Genomic DNA, 22,532 nt, shown 5'->3' on the forward strand with positions numbered 1-22,532 from the left:
TATCTTTTGTTTGTTTTGATTTGGTTTCTGAGACAGGGTCTCCCTTAGTTTGGTCCTTGACCCTGCTGTGTGGCTGAAGATGGCCTTGAACTCCCGAATGCTAGGGTGAATGGCCTGTGGCGCCTCTCCCAGATGTTGTTCGGCTTCTTAATGCAGTAATCTAATTCCACCCAGGTCTCTGGCTCTTTTGGTTTGTTAGTGACTTCTCTACCAAGCCTGAAACTTAACCAGTATGCTTAGAGGACTGCAGGCTTCCTTACTGTAATATGTAACTCTGAGACTCATTTGACTACCTCCCATAAACTTCGTTGGGTTCTTTCTTTTTCTTTTTATGGTTTCTATTGAGCTGTATGTCTTTCTCTGCTCTCTTCCCTTCTTCCTTCCTCTACCCTTCTACCCTCTCCTGTGATCCCCATGCTCCCAATTTACTCAGAAGATCTTGTCTTTTTCGACTTCCCATGTAGCATAGATCCATGTATGTCTCTCCTAGGGTCCTCTTTGTTGTCTAGGTTTTCTGGGGTTGTGAATTGTAGGCTGGTTTTTCTTGCTTTATGTCTAAAAGCCTCTAATGAATAAGTACATATTATGTTTGTCTTTTTGGGTCTGGGTTACCTCACTCAATATAATGTTTTCTAGATCCATCTGTTTGCTCTCATATTTTTTCCACTGTGTAGTACTCCATTGTGTAAATACACCACATTTTCCTTATCTATTCTTCAGTTCAGGGACATTTAGGTTATTTCCAGATTCTGGCTATGACAAATAATGCTGCTTTGAACATAGTTGAGCACATGTCCTTGTGGTACAATTGAGCATCCTTTGGGTATATACCCAATAGTGGTGTTGCTGGGTCTTGTAAGTTGTTTCCTAATTTTCTGAGAAATCGCCACACTGAAATCTAAAGTGACTGTACAAGTTTGCACTCCCACCAGCAATGCAAGATTATTTCCCTTACTCCACATTCTTTCCAGCAGAAGCTGTCTTTGTTTTTGGTTTTGGCCATTCTGACAGGTATAATATGGAATCTCAGAGTTGTTTTGATTTGCATTTCTCTGATGACTAAGGATGTTGAGCATGTCCTTAAGTGTCTTTTAGCCATTTTAGATTCGTCTGTTGAGAGTTCTCTGTTCAGGTCTGTACCCATGCATAAAACTCAAGTCCAAATGGATCAAAGTCCTCAACATAAGACCAACCACACTGGACCTCACAGAAGAGAAAGTGGGAAGCGCACTTGAACACATTGGCACAGGAGACCACTTCCTAAATATGACCCCGTAGCACAGACACTGAGAGCAACAATTAATAAATAGGTTCTTTCTTAAAAGAAAAAAAAAAGATAACCAAATTAACTTTCCTTATCAAGTCACTGGCTGTGAGACACTATGCTGCCACCACGGAGCTGTCTACAACTGTATGAAATCTTCAACACAGAGACTGACTTTATCGGTAAAGATAAGGGGGTGTCTTTCTCCTGGCCCATCATGTGTGTATGACTCCTGTTTGGAAAATGCCTACTTATTCTCTGCTTACTGACTAGAGGGAAGTTCATGATGAGCACGTGTCCTCGTTTATTCGTTCTAACGGGTGCTTCTTTTTCTTCATCAAACTTAGGGGACATCTTTTTTTTATCTGTCTCCCCCCCCCCCCCCCGTGATATCTGTGTTGTTGCATGTGTGTCCTCCTCCTAGATTCTGGCGCGTTGGGGTCTCAGTTTGATTTGTGACATTTCTACAGTGTCGTGTTGTGTGCCACGTTGTATAGGGACAGGTGTGAGCGTTTCAGTTGCAGATCAAGTGTATAGAAGGTGATGGCACCACCCTGAGCCCGTGTCTGCGGGGTCAGAGCCTTACCTCCCCTGTCAGCATACCATGAAGTGTGTAGCCAAGTGTTTTACAAGATCAGTATGGAGTTTCCCTGAGGAAAAGCAAATCTACCATCAGCTTTTCTTCCTGAATAAGAATGTAGGGCCTTTTTAAAGTTAATTTTAATTCATTTTGACATGTCTTAGATACCTTGGATGTCCAAACAATTCATCTTTGTACTGTAAGAATTGCTCCAAACCAGCAATATGATAAACAAGTTCAAAGACTATGCCTAAGAAGCATGTCTGGTCACGGTATGACCCTGAGTATGCTACACTGTAAATGGTCAAAGCTGGAGGAGAGTGCAGTCAGAAAGGTGTGTATCGGGAAGTAACGTGAGTGAGTTCAGCCAGGAGCAGATAGCCGCGCTCACACTCACCTCGAATCCCAGTACCTGGGAGGCAGAAGCAGATGGAGCTCTGTGAGTTCACAGCCATCCTGGTCTACAGAGTGAGTTCCAGGATAGCCAGAGCTAATGGGATCTTGTAAGAACAAAACAAAACTCAGAAAACAAACAAAAGTAAATAATAGTAATAATGAAAGGATACAGCATGAGCAGAGAACCGAGCTGCAGAGTGACCAGAAGTGGGTCTCAGGGACGGCTCAGTCACTTCTGCTCGGGGTCTCTGAAGACACTGCTGGTGACCGATGTGGACCCATTGTAAGCACCAAGATTGCTGGAAAGTATAATCCATTTTCTTCAAAACCTTATAAGAATTCAAGTATTTTTTTTAAAATGCTATGTCAAATAAAACATATTTACTACTGTCTTGGCTCAGGTTCTGAGGGTGTGTGTGTGTGTGTGTGTGTGTGTGTGTGTGTGTGTGTGATTCTGTGTAGGAAGTATTTTGGAAACTGCAGCCACTTAAATTGAGAGAATGTGTATTGGGAATGAGAAGTAAACTGAAGAAGTATTTTGAGACAAATCTGTCCTTTTCCTACTGGGTTAGCATTGTGTCTTTGGGGTTTTAGATTTTTGTACACATTGTAAAGGAAGTTTTATAGAAAGTGTGGGTTGACAAGCTGTTGAGAGCTTATGTTACTTTAACAGGGCTGGGGAAAATAAAAAGTGGGGAGGCAGTGGTTTCCACTGATTTCTGCTGCTGTGCACACACACATATATGCACACATACATGCCCACGCACACACACACACACACACACACACACACGCATGCATGCATACATGCGCACACGCTGGCTAGAATGGAAGACTGAGAGGGTCTGTGCGAAAGAGCTAGGGGCCCTGGGTCCACGCCAAGTGGCCAGAGAAGCGTTTTTTTTTTTTTTAAATGTCTGAGGGAAACAGGTCAAGTACAGCTTCAGCCTCAAGCTCTCATGTGATGCTGTCACTGAAAGAACCCAAAGGCAGTGTGGTGTGGAGGAATGGCAGATTAACTATACACACGGTGAAAACAAGTCTGACTGAGTGAAGGGTTCCTAGAGAGAAAAGCAGGTCGGCGAGGAATGACTTATGGGGAGTGTATGAGAGTGTAAGGATAATAAATAAGATACAATTGGGATTGTCACTGAGAGGTGTTGCTTTATTAATGAGAATGGTTGTTATTTTTATCTGGTCTCATCTGTATTATGGAATAGAGGAGATGGGACTTGGGAATTGAGATTTTCCTCATTCCTTGGCTGTTCTGATTTTGGATATGGAAAAGTGACTTTTCAGACTGAGTTATTATATGTATTTGAAATAGGGTATTTATTAAACAGTATTATGTCTATTACAGTAGATACAGACAAGATCAGTGAGATCATTTATAACTCTTATCATCTAATAATTGAAATATATTTTAATTTTAGAACATTGTTACACTTTACCATAAGCTGAAAAAATGTTGGTCTTGGGTCTTTATTCTCTAGTGGAGGTCACTGATGATATTTGCCTGTGGCTTTCTTTTCTAAACATTTTATAAATCCCAGCTGAAGGATCACTTCCTTATGAGCTATTTGGACACCAGCCAGACTGGGAAACAGCTAGAGCCCATTTTCATAACAGCTGCTTTATGTTACAGTAACTGTTGCAAAGTCATAGGAAAGGGGCCATTTTTCTTTACCACAAACATGAAGTAAGTTTGGAAAGTATTTTATAATGTATATTTTAAAGTATGCAGTTAATCTTAATAGACACTTTCATATCTGTAGCTGAGTGTGGTGGTGTGGATATTCCTGTAATCCCAGCAGCGGAGAGGTTTAGGCAAGAGAATGAACTGTGCTCCAGGCCAGCCTGAGCTACACAGCAAGGCCTTGCTTCCAAAACAAAACAAAAAAACCCCACATGTCTAAAATCAAAGGAAGTGGTGAGAGACCTGAATCATGATATCCCAGTTAATGAAGCTTGGTTACAGTTTCCAAAAATGTTAATTTTCGATTGTACTCCTTTTGAACATTCCTTTTCAGGGCCCCAAGTGCATTTCCTCCTATAAGAGAACTTGCTGCTTAAAGGGCTGGCCCAATACTCCCTCTGTGAATATAGCGGAAAGTTCCTGTCATAACCTGGAGAATAAGTGGCTTCTTTTATTCATTTTTATAGCGGGGACTGAGTTTCCTAGAAAGTTATTGATCCACAGAGGTTATATCCTAAGTATTGACTGAAGCATCTGATTGGCCTTAGAGTTTGCTTGTGTTTGATTGTGAAATATACTTAGTTTGTATCTACTTGTGTGCCGTTTTGCCTTCCTGCAGAAGAATAAGCCTCCCAACCCACCGGCCTTTATCTTCATGATCGATGTCTCGTACAGTAACATAAAGAATGGACTGGTAAAGCTCATATGTGAGGAACTGAAGACCGTGCTGCAGAGACTGCCCAAGTAAGAGAACCTGCTCTTCTTCTGTGAGATGCTGTGGGGCTGAGCTGGTGCAGACTGGCCCGTTAATATCGTTTGCTAATGGGAACACTGTAGCTAGTCACCGTTCTTCTGAATATCCAGAATGTCAGAGTGGATATTTGTATAAAGAAAAACAATGATAGATAAATGAAATGTCTCAAAATACTTTACACATTGCAAGGAGAATCCCAATAGTAAGTATGTGGGGGGAAACTTTGCAAGACTATTTCATAAAAGCTGGTGGTTGCTGAGAGTGGCAGAGCCCAAAGGGTCCCAGAAAACGGAGCAGTTGTGGGAAGGGACGGAATCTTTTTCGCCAAAGTCCCTTCTGCCCTTGTGATGCCAGCAAACTCCTTCCCGCCTCCTGTGTGCCCTGGCTTAGCAGCATGAGGCGAGCCTCTCTCTGCCATTCCAGCAAGCAGCACTTGGAAGGAAAGGAGGCAGCTCTTCATTGACCTGCAGCCCAGCAGGTGATCAGACCCTGTCCTGATGACCTCGCTGCTGCAGACTGCTTTAAAAAGGCTAGCTGGCACGCTACCTGCTGTAGATGAGAAAAGGAAATAAGATTGACGGCAGTTTTACCCATGAAATATAATTGTGTATGTGCATACCTTATATTAAATTCGGAAGAATTAAAAACAGATTTGCTTTAAGAGGTCAGCGAGGGTGCACAAAAAGCATTTTTATGTAAATAAAACCCTTAAAGAGAGATTGGAAAGAAACGGCAGTCAGTAGTTGGTAGTGTGCTTTCATTTTTCTCTCTGTTCTCCACTGAGACTAAAACCATGGTGAGTTCCAGTTGTCTCTGTGCACAAGCTAGCTGTTTGGAACTGGAGCTGGTGCCAAGCATTGAGACCGGCATAGGGGGTGTTGTCCTCTGCCAAGAGGCCATGCATAGAGGATAGAGAGGCCCTGGCGTGCTGCGCAGGCCAGGACGTGCTGTGCACCCCATACCTTTCACCTCCTTGCTGAGCACACAGGGCAACATCTGTTCTGGATGGGGGCATTTGGGTGAGGAGGGATTCCTCAGCCACGGTGCTTTGTGGCCTTTGAACGCCCACTCCTCTGTAACCTCCCCCCCCCCCTGCCAACTGATGCTTTGTGTATGAGAAACTGAGATGAGTAGGCTCTGGACCTCCCACGAGCAGTTCTGTTTGTATCTGTTAAGCGGCACTCATAATATTGTGGAGATGGTTCGGAAAACAGTGGGGATGTTTGGAAAACACGGAGGTGACTTCAGACGGTGAAAAGCGGGATGGAGCCAGCTGCAGGTGGCAAGCTAAGGCCCAGATGCCCTGAGACTGCTTTGTCTCCTGTCAGAGAGCCTCGAGAAGGATTGGTTTTCTGCTAGATGCGCTTCACACAGAACTCGCCCGCGGGCCTTCTTAAGTTCAAATCTGGATTTGACGGTTAGTCTATAGGAAAGGGTTAGTTTATAAGAAACCACTCCGGTTTCTGTAAACAGGTTCTCCTCTCCTCATCTCCCACTGAGTCAGGCTAAACTGTCTTCACCAAGTCACCCCACAAACCCCGTGTTCCTTACCGGGAGCAGCGGCGTGCAGCGCTTGCTCTCAGATCTGAAATCACACCCTCTGTTCTCACTGTACCCGCACCCCTGAAGCAGATGTCTGACTCTGGCAGAAGACAAGAGAGAAAAGTCGAAGGTTACAGCTGGTTACTCTCTGACGCTATCAAATCTCTCTAAACTCTGTGTTGTCAAGCCAACTGTCTTCGTTTGAAAAAACAAAAAACACCTGGTTGCTTTCTGTCTGAAATTTGTTTTGGTCTCTGCGTATATGCAGCTTTTTTTTTCTTTCTTATGGTAAGACTGCCCCATCAGTTTGATTGCTCTTCTTGTACTAAAGCAGGTGGCATGTTTTACATGATCTCTGTAAAACAGTCTGCATGTGCTTGCTGTTCTAGAATGTTCTGAATTTTCTGAAAAGGGAAACCCCTTCTTTTCTGTTTGACTCTGAATTGGCTTTGAAAAGTTTCTAGATTTTCTGACTTCTTTGGAACAAGGAGGAAAAACTTTTCAATCCTTCATCTGTTATTCATAGTAAATCACTGGGTTAATTTGACTTTTGCTTCTTTCCAACGTTGATGAATTAAATATTGGACATGGGGCTGGCAGGATGGCCGAGTTAATAAGCACTTGCCTTTGTTTTATTTTATTTCAAGTGCAAGGGCCTGAGTTCAATTTTGAGAACACAGATAAGGGCCGGGGGCTGGCAGCGAATCTGGCATAATTGGCAAGCTGCTGGCCAATGAGCAACTTTGTCTGGTGTCCCGAGGATGACATCCAGTACCCTCTGCTGGCCTCCACACGCACCTATATCCACATAAATATACACAAAGAGTACAAAAGAAGACAACTGTCTAAAAATAATGGAAATTCATGAGTTAGGAATTTTGTGGTTTATCTGCTTACTAATGTCTGTGGTATTGCTCTGCCAGATTCATATATTAAGCAATCTGGCTGCTGTTGGAAAGAGCATAGCTGAAACGCAGAAGAGGAAGGCCCGTTAACCCCTGTCATCTTCATGTACCTCACAAGGTTCTATGCAGCCCTTCCTGTACCCTGCAGAGTCCTTCATGTGCCCTGCAGAGGTTAGGATACAGCCCTGCATGTACCTCACAGAGTTACGCAGAACTAATGGGGAGAGCCAGAGTTTTCTTCATGTGATACGTTATAGTGTTGAGGAAATTTTAGGACAGTGACATCTTTGAACAAATTTTTGAAAAGTTTTCATATTGTTTCTCAAATTAAAAAGCATGTTTCTATGAAGATGAGTGATACGGTCTTACAGTGATGTGAGAAGTTCTGATTAGATGCTCTTTAAAAATATCAATTTAGATTATCAGCTATCCCTGTGGATCCCAAGATGCTCTTTCCCACCCAGATAGCACATGCCCAAATCCAGTAAGAGGTATCAGTCTGGACTATCGCTCTCCTTCTCTTTGTGTGTGTGTGTGTCTGTGTGTGTGTGTGTGTGTCTGTGTGTGTGTATCTGTGTGTCTCTGTGTGTGTGTCTGTGTGTCTGTGTGTTGCTTTATTTGACTCCAATCTAACTATGAAAAGAATCAGTCACTCATGATTTATCAGACATTATTTATTTATGCAATGAATGGTTACTGGGAAACAAAGGTGAATGAATGACATGCTAGTGAACTTTTTGTCAAATAAAAAACCTAATTTGTAGCATATTCTTATTGCATATGCCAATATTTCTAGCCAGACTGATTTTAAGCCAGATTGCAGGAAGAGGTTCATTGACTCGCAGTTTAAGGGCACCCAGCATCATAGCGGGTTGGTTACATCGCACTTGCAGTCAGAAAGCAGAGGAGATGACTGTTGACGGCCACTCCACAGTGCACCCCCCTCCCTAGTTGACTCAGCTATGGGAATGTACACACGAGTGCAGGTGCCCACAGAGGGGTCTGTGGATGACTTCACCTTCCCCTGGTGCTGGAGTTACAGGAAGTTGTGAGCCACTAGAGATGGTGCTGAGAACTGAACTCAGGTCCTCTGCAAGATCCCTAAATGCTCTTAACCACGGAGCCCTCTCTCCAGCCAACTTCTTTTTTATCCAGTCTAGGGCCCCTCCCCCAAGGAATGTTACTGCCCACCTTCAGGATGAGCCTTTGACCTAATCTAGATAATCTGCCGAGAAATCTCTCTCAGTTGGTTCGCAGTCTGGTCAAGTTAAAAACCGGGATTAACCATTACAAGCCCTAATTTGCCACCCACAGTCCAGTGTCTCACCAGCAGATAAGTTCAGTAAAACCCGAATTCTCCACCGCAGTAGGCTTTGTGGGATGGCACGGGGCGGGGAGGGGTGGTAGATGAGTCTTGGGCATTTCCTTCTGTCGGCTTCCATTTGTACTGGACACTGAGAGAAACGCGTTCTAGGAATTCAGAAGAGGAAGTGACTTCTAGCTGGTCCCCTCAGGAGATTTCACAGGAGGAAGGATTTATGCTTTGGTCTCAGCGAACAGATTTTTAATAGCAGAGAAGAGGAGAAAGCCCAGAAGCGGCGCCGGCTCTGAGGTGTCACTTGGGGCGGCGCGGCATAGAAGCGTGGAAGCTGCTCCTGTGACCTCAGACAGCGCAGGAGACACCTGTGTGTGTTTTAACCCAGCAGATGGGGACTCCCACTTCTGAAAGCATTGCAAATGCCCAAAAATGTAAGCATTTACCCACTGCTCTTGCAATAGGTTATGAGAACCTTTGAAACGTTACCAATTTATAAAACCTTATTGAGGAAAAAAAAGCAAAACAGGTAAAAAACCAGTTCATGTCGGCCTGCACTCAGCGGTCTGCAGTGAAAGCTGACAGTTGAACTTGAGATATCTCTTGTGGGCACTTTCATTTCCTTTTTATCCCCTCATGTTCAAGTTGTTCATATATAAACACACACACACATACACACCTCATTCATTGATTATTTGAGTTTTTTGAGACACTCTGATGTAGCTGAGGTTGGCCCTAAACTCCTGATATTCCTGTCTCTATCCTCTTAAGTGCTTGGGTTACAGACAACACCAAAACAGCCTCAATATCATTTATGTTATGGAGAAAATTCAGGAATGAGAAAAGTACACCCTTCTTCAGAAAAACAGTGTCCTAAGCAGAGGAGATGTCACTGAAATGGAAGAGTCAAGGAAAACATCATGTACCTTTCTATCGTGATTGTCATCGAGACTCTGAGCACTGTGTAGAATTTGCCGGCGGAACTTAGAGGGCCTGTGGTGTGGGTATTTTAAGGCCATCGAGAGCGGGCAGAAAGGCAGTCATCGAGCAGGCAACAGGAGCCTGTGCCGCTAAATTCTAATATCTTTGCTATGGACTGAGGTGAATGAGCTCATCTTATACTTTCTGGAACACTAACAAACTGCTTGGAATTCCTGAAAGAAAAGATGCTGCTTAGTATAGTTTCATAGGTTTAATTTCCTATTACGACCATCACAAGAAATCTTATTTATGCGTGTAATTTACTTGCTGTTATATGTTCCTGTGACATGTTGTTAAAATCTAGCGATTGCTACATTGAGATGTTGTAGGATGTGTAGCAAAAATATCCCGCAGGAGCCGAAAGTCCTTTCCTATCAGTAAGTCAAGCGTCACCTCCCTCTCGCGCTTCAGGTGTCTCGTTGCTTCGGTCTTTTAGTTACTTCTAAGAACATTTTATTTATATGAATGTAATAAGCCCAGATTGTTCATGAGAATTCTAAAATTCTAACTTCTATGAATTGTATTTAAGCTAGGCATAGTGGAGACTGCCTTTAATCTCAGTATTGGGAAGGTAGAGCAGGCAGATCTCTGAGTGTAAGGCCAGCCTGATCTACAGAGTGAGTTCCAGGACAGCCAGGACTACATAGAGAAACCACATCTTGAAAAGATGCTCCCCCCCCAAAAAAAAAAAAAAAAACAATTAAAAAGAAAGAAAAAGAAACCCATGAGCAAATATGTATGAAGTGTTTTCACAATATCTAACCCTTGACCTAGAATTTGGAGAATGCTTTCCCATGTCGACCTGCTTATTTTTGAAGTAATCCCTATCCCTTCCTGCCATGATTCACTATTGCTTTCTAAGGGCACTAGAAATTAAAACCAGAACTTTATGCCTTCCTTGTGTTCTATAGGGGACACAGTTGTTGAACTTAGGTAGAAGCCTCGTCTCACAGGCAAAAGACTGAAGAAGGCAAAATGTTCTCCAAGTCCCAAGTCTATGGCATCTTCATCACCTCTGAGAAAGAGTCAGACTGTGTTCATGAGAGCTTGTGCCTGAAGTCTGGCTCTTTTTTTTTTTTTTTCTCCTAGGGAGGAACATGAAGAGACGTCTGCCATTCGGGTCGGGTTCATCACCTACAACAAAGTTCTGCACTTCTTTAACGTCAAGAGTAATTTGGCTCAACCTCAGATGATGGTGGTGACCGATGTTGCAGAGGTCTTTGTTCCTTTGTTGGATGGGTTCCTTGTCAACTATCAAGAATCTCAATCTGTGATTCACAAGTAAATATCAGGTGTCTTCTAATTAAATGCAAATCAGGCGCACGGGTTAAGTCATGTTGTGTTTCCAGCCAACTGCAAATGGTGTTCGGCGTTGTCAATAGCAGGAGGCCTAAGGCATAGGGTATACAACTCTTATGATTTATGTTAGATTTACCCCTTTTTGGTGTAGACCAGTTAAAAAATATTCAGTCTCTTGAGTGAGGTGACCCAGACCCAGAAAGACAATTATCACCTGTACTCACTCATAAGTGGGTTTTAAACATAAAGCAAAGAAAACTAGCCCACAAATCACAATCCCAGAGAACCTAGACAACAATGAGGACCCTAAGAGAGACATACATAGATCTAATCTACATGGGAAGTAAAAAAATGACAAGATCTCCTGAGTAAATTGGGAGCATGGGGACCATGGGAAAGGGTTGAAGGGGAGGGGAACAGAGAAAAATTTAGAGCTCAATAAAAATCAATAAAAAAAATTCAGTCTCAGCCTTTAAATTCTTTCTCCTTGATGGAGAGGGGATGAAAGAAACGCATTTCTTTTGTGTACTGTACATATTAAGATAGAGTGTTATTTAAAGAGTCCTGGGTATTATAAATAAGTATATATTGAATCAAAAGCATCTACAAAGAATGTAATTTAGTAAATGTTCCATCCAGAGAATAGGTTTTGGTGCCAGACTGTGCTAAAACAGCCTCCCTTAAGGAGTGTCTGCGTCAGGTCGCCTGTTCCCTGTGGGCAACAATTACCCTCACATGCTGTCCTTCAAATAAATGTCATATTTGTTCGGGCTTGAGATATCGGTGATCTATCTTCTGAAGTTTACGACAGATTTGCTGAGCACCTAAAACCCTTTCCCCATTTGTTTCCCTCAGTTTATTGGACCAGATTCCGGAGATGTTTGCTGACTCTAATGAAAACGAGACAGTCTTTGTTCCTGTCATCCAGGCTGGAATGGAAGCACTCAAGGTGAGCAGTGGCCACCTCTACTTGATCGCAGATGAAGTTTGTAGCAGAGAAATTAGCAAGGAAGACCTTGTGTGCGAAAAGGAATACAGTCTTCGTTCCCCGTTTTCAGGAGGAAATGGTTCAAGCCACAAGCACTTCCTGTGTTTATACCCCAGTGCTGTGAGCATCACAACAGCTGTCTGGTTAGGATTTCAACTTAGCCCCTCTCTTTGGCTTTTAGGTGAACTTTCTGTGGTCTATTTTCAGAGTTAGTTCAGGCAAATAAGAGCTATCGGATACGATGAGAAAAATTCCTGTACTGTTGTTTCCTTCCTTGGGGTTTTCAAACACGCAAAGGCGAGGCCTGGGGATAGGTGGTGTCAGGGAAGTGGCTGATGGTCATGGTTTCACTCACTGTCTAAGTGGAGTGATGTTGTCTTTGTGTCCATTGGGAAGTCTGAGCTCAAATGACATTTCATCTTGCTAGGACTGAAGAAGGCAATGTGATCTAGAAGGCCCTGTCCCCAGTTGCTGTTTCTTTAGCACAAGAGCTGAACCTGTTGATTTTGACAGCTCATTCCTGAAGCTAGTTTTAAAACTGTGTTATTAAAATTAACTTCACAACAACTTCTAAAATAGAATGACTAATAATTACAACAAGAACGATTCAGAACAGAGTTAGTGGTGGTATAGGGTTGAGCTTAGGAACTGATCCCACACAAATGGTGCATCTATTTCTGTAGCTTGACCCTAGCACCTGATTCTGGTCTAGGTTTTCTGATGTCTGAGTGTTCAGGTGTGGTATAGGAGCATTTGCTCATGGTGTTGTCAATGTCTTCAGCTGTCAGAATAATGGGCCATTTAATGTAAATCTAGCAATAGATTTCATATCACAAATGATTTGACGGTATTAAGAGTCGCCCCCACAGAAAGCCTTGGGAATTATGATATTTCATATCACAAAATAACTAAAATCCTAATTATTCCTTTTCATTTGGAAAGGTCACCGATGTCCTCCAGTGGGAAGTCCGTTAGCAAATCTCCCCTCACATCATGAGTCATGAAGGACTCTAAGCATCACTCTGCTTTAAACCAAGGCTGGAAGTGATGTTTTAAATATGTGCTTACATCTGAGAGGCATGGGGAGTGAGTGGTGACAAGCTGTTCTTTGTCTAAAATTTGATGTCAATCCTGACAAATCATTGTCAATGATAATAATATACTTTGACATTGCTTCTGCGGTGCGTGCTGTAGCAGGAAGCCTTCCCTGCCATTCATTCTTGACAGTCTGATTCCTGCCATTCATGTCTTTATAGCTTTTGCATTATGTTCTTGTTTACAAGTTTATTGTTATATTAATGTTTATTAATATTAATCCTTGAAGTTTACAAAAATGGTCTTAGTGTTGCTGATCTTTGCTGTGAGGCAACAGATGACCAAAGCAACTTAGCAAGGAAAGGATTTATTTGGGCTACACGTCTGTTTTATCCTCAAAGGAAGTCAGGGCAGGGACTCCAACAGGGCAGGAACCTAGAGGCAGGAGCTGGTGCAGAAGCCATGGAGAGGCACGACTTATTGGCTTGCCCTTCGTTGCTTGCTCAGCCTGCTTCCTTATAGAACGCAGGACCACCTGCCCAGGGATGGCACCGGCCACAATGAGCTGGGCCCTCCCCCATCAGTCACTACTTAAGAAAATGCCTGTAGCCTGATCTCATGGAGGCATCCTCTCAATTGAGGTTCCCTCTTTTCAGGCAACTCTAGGTTGTATCAAGTTGATGTAAACTAGCCAGCACAAAAGTGTTGATGTTTTAAAATGATAAAAAAAAAAAAACCTACTATCTAAGCATAGCAGTTCAGAAGAACTTCATGAATACAGAGTCAGGTCCCGAGTAGCTGAAAATCAGACTTAAATGTGTATAGTTTGCACAAAACGCCTCTAAAATTCTCACCTGTAGCCTTCCCTACTGTGACAAAAGCGGACATGTTCAAGAATGTGCAATGGAGAAACAGTGTTGAGGAGGCCTCTTCGTTCTTCATTCGTTCATTCATTCATTTGTTCTTTTTAACCAATAAGAAAAATCATTCGGTGTTTGTGTTTTTCAAGTAGTCTAGACTGTCCTGTGCGTAAGTTTTCTGAAGCGTTGCAGGGGAGATTTAATCCTGTATCATGAGACACAATTCTTCTGGTAGTAAAAGAAGGAGTAGGGAGGCCAGGGGTAACTTGGGAAAGTTCAGGACTGTGGTTTGGTCAGTAGCTCAAGATATTGTATACAGAGGGCAGAGATGCAATCCCAGCACTAACATTGAGATCAGGACCTGTCCCTGGCACTCAGCTGGCTTTAGGGGTGTGTGTGTGGGGGGGGGAGGGGCTGAATTACCTGCCCAGCCTTGATGCAGGGGGAGAAGCTTGGTCCTGCTTCAGCTTGATGTGCCATGCTTTGTTCATGCCCATGGGAGGCCCGCCCCTCTCTGATGGAGATGGAGGAGGAGTGGATGGGAAGCGAGTAGATGAGAAGTGGTTAGGGTAGGGTGTGGGGGAGGGAATGGGAGGAGAGGCAGGAGGGAAACTGTGGTTTGTAAAATAATGAAAAAAATGTTAATTTAAATAAATAAAAAGTTATTTAAAAATGAAGAAAAGGGGAACGTGTTTTACTGTGAAGGCCTTTCAGAACTTTTCTTTCTACCAGTTACCAAATAAAAGCTTTATATGTATAATACGTATATATATGATTATATATGCACTAATTACATAATTATTATATACCACTAATATATATTATATCCCAATTGTATGTGTGTATATGTAATTCACATATTATAGAATTATTATTAAGAAACTTCTTAAAGCAAACAGAACAGACCAAAATTAGAAAAAAAAAAAAAGCCATGTAAATTTGCCCCAAAGGCAAACGGTGGCAGTCCTGCGCATGTTCCTAAAGGCCCTGGAAATACTCGACTAAGGACTTTATGCTTTCCCGTTGTGCTATGTCCACAGCATTTCCCAATCTCAGCGTCTTGTTTCCTCCTATGTAGTAACAGCTGTGTTTCCTTCAGACTCTGACACACGCACAAACCAATTCCTTGCCGATTGCTGACAAACACCTTTATCTAAGTCAAGTAACTTGATACATAAACTTCTGTGTAAGAACTGGACTAAACAGGTGCTAGAGCGATGGTCCTGTGGTTAAGAACACTTGCTGCTCTTGCAGAGGACCCAGGTTCAGTTCCCTGCACCCACGTGGTGGCTCACAATTGCCTGTAACTACAGTGGATCTTATGCCCTCTCCTGGCCTCTATGGATACTGTATACACACGATGTGCTCAAATACATGCAGTAAAACCCTCAAACACAGGAGATAAAAATAAGTAAATCATAAGAAAAGAGTTGGGCAAAAAGTTGGACTTGCATGGGTGTCGATGGTTATTCCTTGGAGCAAGGTTTCTCCTGAACCTGAAGCTTGCCAATTCTGGCTAGTCTTCCCTGTTTCTCCCAGTTGAATGCACCCAACATGCCCACCAGTTTTGTATGTGGAAGCTGGGGATGTGTACTCAGGTTCTCACTCTTGAATGGCGAGCACTTTGTGCTCTGAGCCATCCGCCCAGCCCCAGCTGCTTCATATTTTTGCAATGCTGAGTTTCTTATTGGGCCCTGAGTAGGGCCTTGTCATTCCTTTAACCAGACAATTAAGTATGTTTATTATGACTAACCGAACCATCGAAGTCTTCTAACTCTTGCATTCTGTGCTTACTCTGTCATGTATGGTTTGCATGAAGCTGACAGGAGCTAAGTGGTTGTCCTAAAGTCACAGAGCTAACACAACGGCTAAGACTCTAAGCCCGTGGGAACTAGGACCTGTGATCTTTGGAGAACAAGTTTCAGCACTTCTGTGACTAGACAACATCCAGAAGGACGCGGAGAACATTGATAGTGAATTCTCTAGGAACTGGGTGGCTCGGACGAGAAACATTTTACTTTACATTTCTGAGAGCTGATGTGTGACTGAGAAGTATTTTTAGTTTGCTCCAATTAACATAGGAAGTCTCCATATGATGTGATTTTCACTTTCCTTTATACAGTAAAAGACAAGATGTGGTCTGGGAAGCAGAAAACAGATGGGGAGGGTCATTTAAATTTGAGGGAAAATGTGGTGGTGGTGACCATTCAGACACGAATGCAGGGTGTAGCTTTTTGTGGCGGTTTTAATGCTGAAGAACATTTTAAATTAAGCCTTCTGGAAATAAGTAGGCAGTTTGCAAATGCTTTGTTGGCTTACACACACTGTGGAGAGTGCTGAATGCATCCTGTCTCTCCTGCATGCACCCCTTCCTTCTTCCCCAGCTCCGGTATCTGTTCTGCTAGCAGGTCATATACATGTATGGCTTTCTGTGTCTGTATGAAACACAGGAGCCAAAAATGAGAGAAAACTTGTTGTTTTCCTGAGTCTGGCTTATTTAACTTAATATGATAATCTCCATTTGCATCTATTTCCCAGCAAATAATTTTAGTCCCCTTAATAGGCTGACTAAAATTCCATGTGTCTAGGTGCTCCATGCCCTTTGTCACCTACTGAGGAACACCTAGACGGATTCCATTACTTGACCGCTGTGAACAGTGCTATCATAAACATGGGTTTGCAGGTCTTACTGTGCTGTGTGGACTCAGGGGACTTTGTATATATATATCTAGAAGTACTGTATCTTTGTCATCGGGCGAGACAATGTCACATAAAAAAAAAAAAGAGAGAGAAACTAACCCTTAGTATTGTTTCCTCAAGAGTGAGCCTGTTGGATTAGAAGAGGTCTGACCTGATGGGGTCTCTTGAACAAAGGCCATCCTCTTTACGCGTTGAACAGCGCAGCAAATAGGAACTTATGTCTTGGTCTTCTATAGACATTTCACAAGAGAGGATATTGCTTTTTGGCCCTACAGACCCTGAACGGCACATAATACCATAACCACATGTTACTGATCTGTATTCATGTATTGTTCTTTTAAACCCCTTTAGGTTGATTTCAATGCCTCTCTGCTTCCAGTGAATGGTCTTAGGTGTAGCCACCACATCTTACCCTGCCCCCCCACTGTTCTAAGTTAGGGCATAAATGGGTCACTAGGGAGAAACCAAGAACATGTTATATCAGTAAGTTCAAAATGTAGAAAAATCAGTTACATTGTTTTTTTCCCAAAGGTCAGTTAATTCTGAGTATACAGTGTATATGCAGAATGAATGCCTCATGATAAATAGTCTACAAGCGCATCATTAACTTGGCTCCAGGTTAGGTGAAAGTTTGGTTTGCAGAAGCAACCTACTAACAGTATTGCTCGGCAAGCTCCTTCCTGTAGTCTGGTGGTTCCGCAGTTACTGGAGGGCCCTCCACACTCTTTTCCATTCTGGTGGACTCCCTTCTAGAGACTTGCAAGAGGCCTCAACTGTAGTTTGTTCTTCATTTTCATCTTTACCTTCCTCACTGCAGTGAGGTAGGCTTTTCATACATTTCTGATTCTCTTACAAATAAAATCACAACAACCAGACATTTTGTGCGTTGCTTTTAGGCAGCAGAGTGCCCTGGGAAGCTTTTCATCTTCCATTCCTCCTTGCCTACTGCAGAAGCACCGGGAAAACTCAAGAACAGAGACGACAAAAAGCTGGTTAACACAGACAAAGAGAAGGTACCTGGGAGCGGTTACTCTTTGAAGTGTCCATTGAAGCATTGTTAAAAGGGGTCCCATTCTCCATGAGTATTTGGAACTGTAAACTGCTAAGGGGTTTCATATCGCCAGAGAGGCTGCTAGCTGACGAGGCTACACTGAAACATCTTCCATGTGTAACCTGTGTCAGATGAGAATTTTAGAGAAATGGAAGAGAGGGCTTGCACAGAGAAGAAAGTAGAGAGGGAAGGCGGTTGGTCTGTGCCCTCATTCTCCTGAGGAAGAGACACCAGTCCTGAAGCCAAGGTCAGATGCTGAAAAGAAGCCAGCACTCAAGCCCGAGACAGTGTGGCAGTCTCTGGTGATGGAAGATGGGTGTGACTAAGGGGCCCAGCACCATCCAATCCACAGAGCTGCATCCAGGCCTACAGGTTGAGGATGGGAGCAGGGACAGCCCCATTGGGGTGTTAGAGTAACAGATAACCTGAAAGAAACCAACTATTTCATTGCATTAGCCTAGTCCACTTAACTGGAGGTAGAAATTACGTATTTTCCCCCATTTAAAATGTCCAATTAAAAAAATTAATAGAAACTTAAATTAAAAAAAAAATACTGTATAGCTTTTCATTTCTTCCATCTTTTTCCTCAGATGCTTTTCCAGCCCCAATCAACTGTCTATGAATCTCTGGCCAAGGACTGTGTGGCCAACAGCTGCTCGGTGACTCTCTTCCTCTTCCCCAGTCAGTATGCAGATGTGGCTTCCTTGGGGCTGGTCCCCCTGCTCACGGGAGGAACCCTTTACAAGTACAATGGGTTTCAGGTACGTGGCGAGCCATCTGTGTGTCCGTGTTTCCTCCTGGCTGAATTTTGAATATTTCCTTAAAATGTACTTTGTCTCTGTCCTTCTCCCCCAATCCCTCTGGTGTGCATGGGGGTTGTTGTTGTTGTTGTTTTGTTTTCTTTTTTTTTTTTGGGTCCTTTGAGACAGGGTTTCTCTGTAGCTTTGGAGCCTGTCTTGGTACTAGCTCTGTAAACCAGGTTGACCTTGAACTCACAGAGATCTGCCTGCCTCTGCCCCAGGAGTGCTAGGATTAAAGGTGTATGTTACCACTGCCCAGCCACTTCAAGTGTTCTTAAGGCTTGAGCCATCTCCTCACCCCAGTTTCAGTTTGATGGTGTAAGAAAGTTGCATTGCGGACAACTAGCAAAAGTAAATTCAAATGATGTAAAACTGTGTGTTTGATTGGCCTCCTACTGATTTTAGCTCACACATCGCGCTCATACTACCCCAGAGTTGAATATTAATGTGAACTTTGCAATGGGGGAAAGTATACTTTATATAAGAGACATCTAAGATAATGTTTGAAAATGTAACTGCTTGCTTGCTTTAATTTGTTGAACTATGAGGCAGGTTCAGTTCATCACCCCCTCTCTTACACATTGGACTAACGTGCCTCCCCTGAATTAGGCAAAGGCATACGCCCCAGTTTAGGACAGGCTTCTCTTGGGGACAGTTGTGCCTCGAAGTCTTACTGTATTTAGGCACAGAGAATGGGTGTGGCCCCAGGAGGACCCAGGGCCAGACCACTGATGTTCATGCTCCACAGGGCAACTGGTCACAGAGGGCTGTTCTCCTAACAGAAGACAAATGCTCATGCTGTCTTAGCTTAGGGGTGGATAAACAGCACCCAGTTATGTATTTGTATGGGAAGTTAAGTAAGAGACTTAGGAAGGCCAAAGACTGAAAATGAAATGCATTTTTTAAAATGCTTAAGACCCCTTGAAGACTTCAGGATAAACATATGTCGTTGCAGGTACCCTAGAACATAAGCCTTTAATAATGGTAAAATCCAGACACTCCTCTGGTCACAATTGCAGGTATTTGAGGTCCGCTGCGACTGTTTCAGGTCATTTTCTAGTGAGGGAATACATTTGCTCAGAAACCTCCATCTTCCATTCCTTGCTAACGAAGTCCTGGCTGGGTAGTGCTGGGGTCCCACATGGGTGAGGCTATCTTCATGAGAGTGACTTAGGTGCACTGTGACCAAGGGTCGTGTTGGCAAGATGCATCGGACTTCACCTTGTTGATTCCATTCCCTTAGTAGTGCGCTAGTTCTGTGTAGTGTTTGATAAAAGTGCTTTGGTTGTTTGTCAGTACACCAAAGTTTATTATTGATTCCATCGATGGTATTAAAAAAGAAGTGGTGTCATGATCCCATAGAAGAAAGCTGTCTGCACTGTCAGTAAGTAGATCATTTTATAATCAGCGTTAGTGCTAATTCGCTTCAGCTTTTGTGTGCATTGTTGAAGACAGAATCATATTAGCATCTCCTTCTCAGCTTTAAAAGTAAAAATTTTAATAGTGTCTTCCACTAAATAATATTGCCAGGTGAAAATGATGGCCAGGAAGAGAGTCGGGCACCTGGTGTGTGTGTGCAGTGTCCATAGTCGGGCACCTGGTGTGTGTGCAGTGTCTGTGGTATGCCTGTTTTCTTTCCTCTTCTCTTCTCTTTGTTCTGGGGATTGGGGATGGGAATCAAGTGTGTGTGTGTGTGTGTGTCTGTCTGTATGTATGTGTGTGTGTGTCTCTCTCTCTGTGCCTCTCCACTCCCTCTCGAGCAGCAATGGTGAGAATCTCATAAAGACTTTTCTGACCTGGTCAGACATACATCATTGGCTGCTGCCTCCCAGCTAGGTAGTGTTCTAGGTGAGCCTCAGCTCCGGACTGCCTGCTTGTGTACCCCATTAATACTGCTTAGGTGTGGGATGTCAACAACTTTCATGAATACAGTTTAAAAGAGTAGCTACGAAGTCCAAGGGACTTCATATGTTAAACACTGAATCGCTTCCCATGTCTAACACTAATCCCCTGAGTGAATCGCTTCCCATGTCTAACACTAATCCCCTGAGTGAATCGCTTATGCTATTTCTCCATTTTCAAAATAAAATTAGTAAGTGACCTTCCCACTCAAATGTTATGAAGATGAAAAATAGATAAGGAACTTATCTATTTATTTAGGAACTTAACTTTGAGTCACTGCCCAAAGGTTATGTATTTCATAAGATTATATATGTACATCATCCTCATCAATTTAGACCGTGAAACCCAATATGGACAGGTTCAGAGAACCACCATATAGGGCTTCCCATGCATGCTTCAGCATTGCCAGGGCACAAATTTCAATTTCACATATGTATATAAGACATACATATAAGTGTAGTAAATCAAAATATAAAAATTATTTTAAAAGTCAGTTAATAGTAATGTTACTTGAAGTCCTTTACTGCCACCTGGTGGCCACTGATCACATTTTGTCTTTTAGGTAAATTTGGATAGCCAGCAGTTCCTGAATGACCTCCGAAATGATATTGAAAAGAAAATAGGCTTCGATGCCATCATGAGGGTTCGTACCAGCACAGGTAACTACCATTTACATCCTCTCACGTCCCTGCTGCAGAATTATTCTCTCCCTAAGTAACCGCAAAACAAAGAACGGCGAAGTTCAGATAAGCTAATGTTCCTTTCTTCCGGTCCTTTAGGTTTCAGAGCCACCGATTTCTTTGGAGGCATATTTATGAACAACACCACGGATGTAGAGATGGCAGCCATCGACTGTGACAAGGCCGTGACTGTAGAGTTCAAGCACGATGACAAACTCAGTGAGGACGCTGGAGCCTTGATCCAGGTGCCGCCAAATGTGCTACTCTGTCATAGAGAAACGGGACTCTCCTTCTTGACGCAGGAGTCCTTAGCGCACTCTTGTGGGGCTCGTCCATAGATTGATATACATATGTATACGTGTATATGTATATATAAGTATATATGTATATATATGCTGCTTCACGCGACGTGGCCATGATTAGCCCAGCAAACCGATGTGAAGCGTCGGACACCAGCAGACTGGTCCCCGTGAAGTGTCTGTGTCCAAGGTTCTTGCAGCCATATGACCCCACCCTAATGAGGTCATTTTAGTTCATTCACCCTCTGCAGGTGCTGCCTCCATGCTCATCCCTAAGGAAGAGCGTGTCTGTTGGCATCTGGTACCAGATGGTCAGCCCTGAAAACATACATATGTAACATTATATGGACTGAACAGGTTGTGTTTAGGGATAAAGAGCATATACATGCAATAACAATTAGTGAGATAAGAGGTCATGAATCTGAAGGAAGGTGTGGAGGGGGTATATGGGAGGATTTGAAGAGAGGAAAGGGAAGGGAGAAATGTAATTCTATTAATCTCAAAAATAAAAAAATTATATATGTATGTATATATATGTATATATGTCCTACCTCCAAATAAAGTCATTTTCTATGGTGTTAGGGGTTAGAACTTCAGCATACAGGGGCTGCAGTTTAGCCTCTATCCTATACATGCAAATAGGATTAGGTGAGCTTGTCTGGACCTGGTCCAGTAATACCCATGCCTCAATGTTGCTTCTGCAGTGTGCTGTGCTCTACACGACCATTGGTGGTCAGCGAAGACTCCGGATTCACAATCTTGCCTTAAACTGCAGCACCCAGCTGGCAGACCTTTACAAGAGCTGCGAAACAGACGCCCTTATCAACTTCTTTGCCAAGTCAGGTAACATCTTGCTAACATTGTAGCTCAGTGATTCAGTTGAGGCTCACTGGGTGACCAGGCAGAAGCTGGAAAACACTTCTTGTACTACGGTGGTACAAGAACCAGTAAAGTCAGCTGCGGGGGGGGGGGGGGGGGGGGGGGGGGGGGGCACACCTTTAATCCCAGCACTCAGGAGGCAGAGAGGCAGGTGGATCTCTATGAGTTTGAGGGCAGCCTAGTCTACAGAGCTAGCTCCAGGACAGGTCCCAAAGCTACAGAGAAACCCTGTCTCGAAAAACAAAAACAAACCAGAAGAGCCCTCTAGGCACCAATGTTGGTTATCTGTGCCCTGATCACAGAGAAGCAGGATGGATGCTTTCTCTGGCTTCCCTTCTGAAAGTCCTTACTTAAGGTATGGAGGAGAGCATTTCAGCCAAACAAACAACAGGCTGGCCTGTCTTTTCTGTGTGTAGAACTCTGTTTCTAGTAGTCTCAGGATAAATCTGGGTCGATGTAACCCTTCGCTGTAATTAGACCATTGTCCTCCGTTGCCTGGATCATCCTATGTACTCAGAAGAGAGCCATTAGCAAGAACACCATCCTTGTTTGGTTGTCTCAAGATAACAGCAACTTGTTCTTTGTTATTATGAAGAGATCAGTTTC

General features: G+C 43.2%; 1 protein-coding gene across 3 annotated transcripts in view; it reads left to right on the forward strand.

The window, feature by feature from the left end:
* Positions 1–22,532, forward strand: part of Sec24d (SEC24 homolog D, COPII coat complex component) — an 84,717-nt gene that overhangs the window by 52,633 nt on the left and 9,552 nt on the right. For all 3 annotated transcript variants that reach the window (XM_050149992.1, XM_050149911.1, XM_050150078.1), the window contains 8 exons: positions 4,556–4,680; positions 10,523–10,714; positions 11,588–11,681; positions 17,212–17,328; positions 17,957–18,127; positions 20,631–20,727; positions 20,848–20,993; positions 21,752–21,890. In XM_050149992.1, coding sequence (XP_050005949.1) covers positions 4,556–4,680; positions 10,523–10,714; positions 11,588–11,681; positions 17,212–17,328; positions 17,957–18,127; positions 20,631–20,727; positions 20,848–20,993; positions 21,752–21,890 — 1,081 coding nt within the window. The remainder of the gene's footprint in view (positions 1–4,555; positions 4,681–10,522; positions 10,715–11,587; positions 11,682–17,211; positions 17,329–17,956; positions 18,128–20,630; positions 20,728–20,847; positions 20,994–21,751; positions 21,891–22,532) is intronic.

The sequence above is a fragment of the Alexandromys fortis genome, unplaced genomic scaffold (assembly GCF_014885135.2).
Source record: "Alexandromys fortis isolate MF-2015 unplaced genomic scaffold, M_Fortis_MF-2015_v1.1 scaffold_19, whole genome shotgun sequence".
NCBI classification, from domain to species: Eukaryota; Metazoa; Chordata; class Mammalia; order Rodentia; family Cricetidae; genus Alexandromys; species Alexandromys fortis.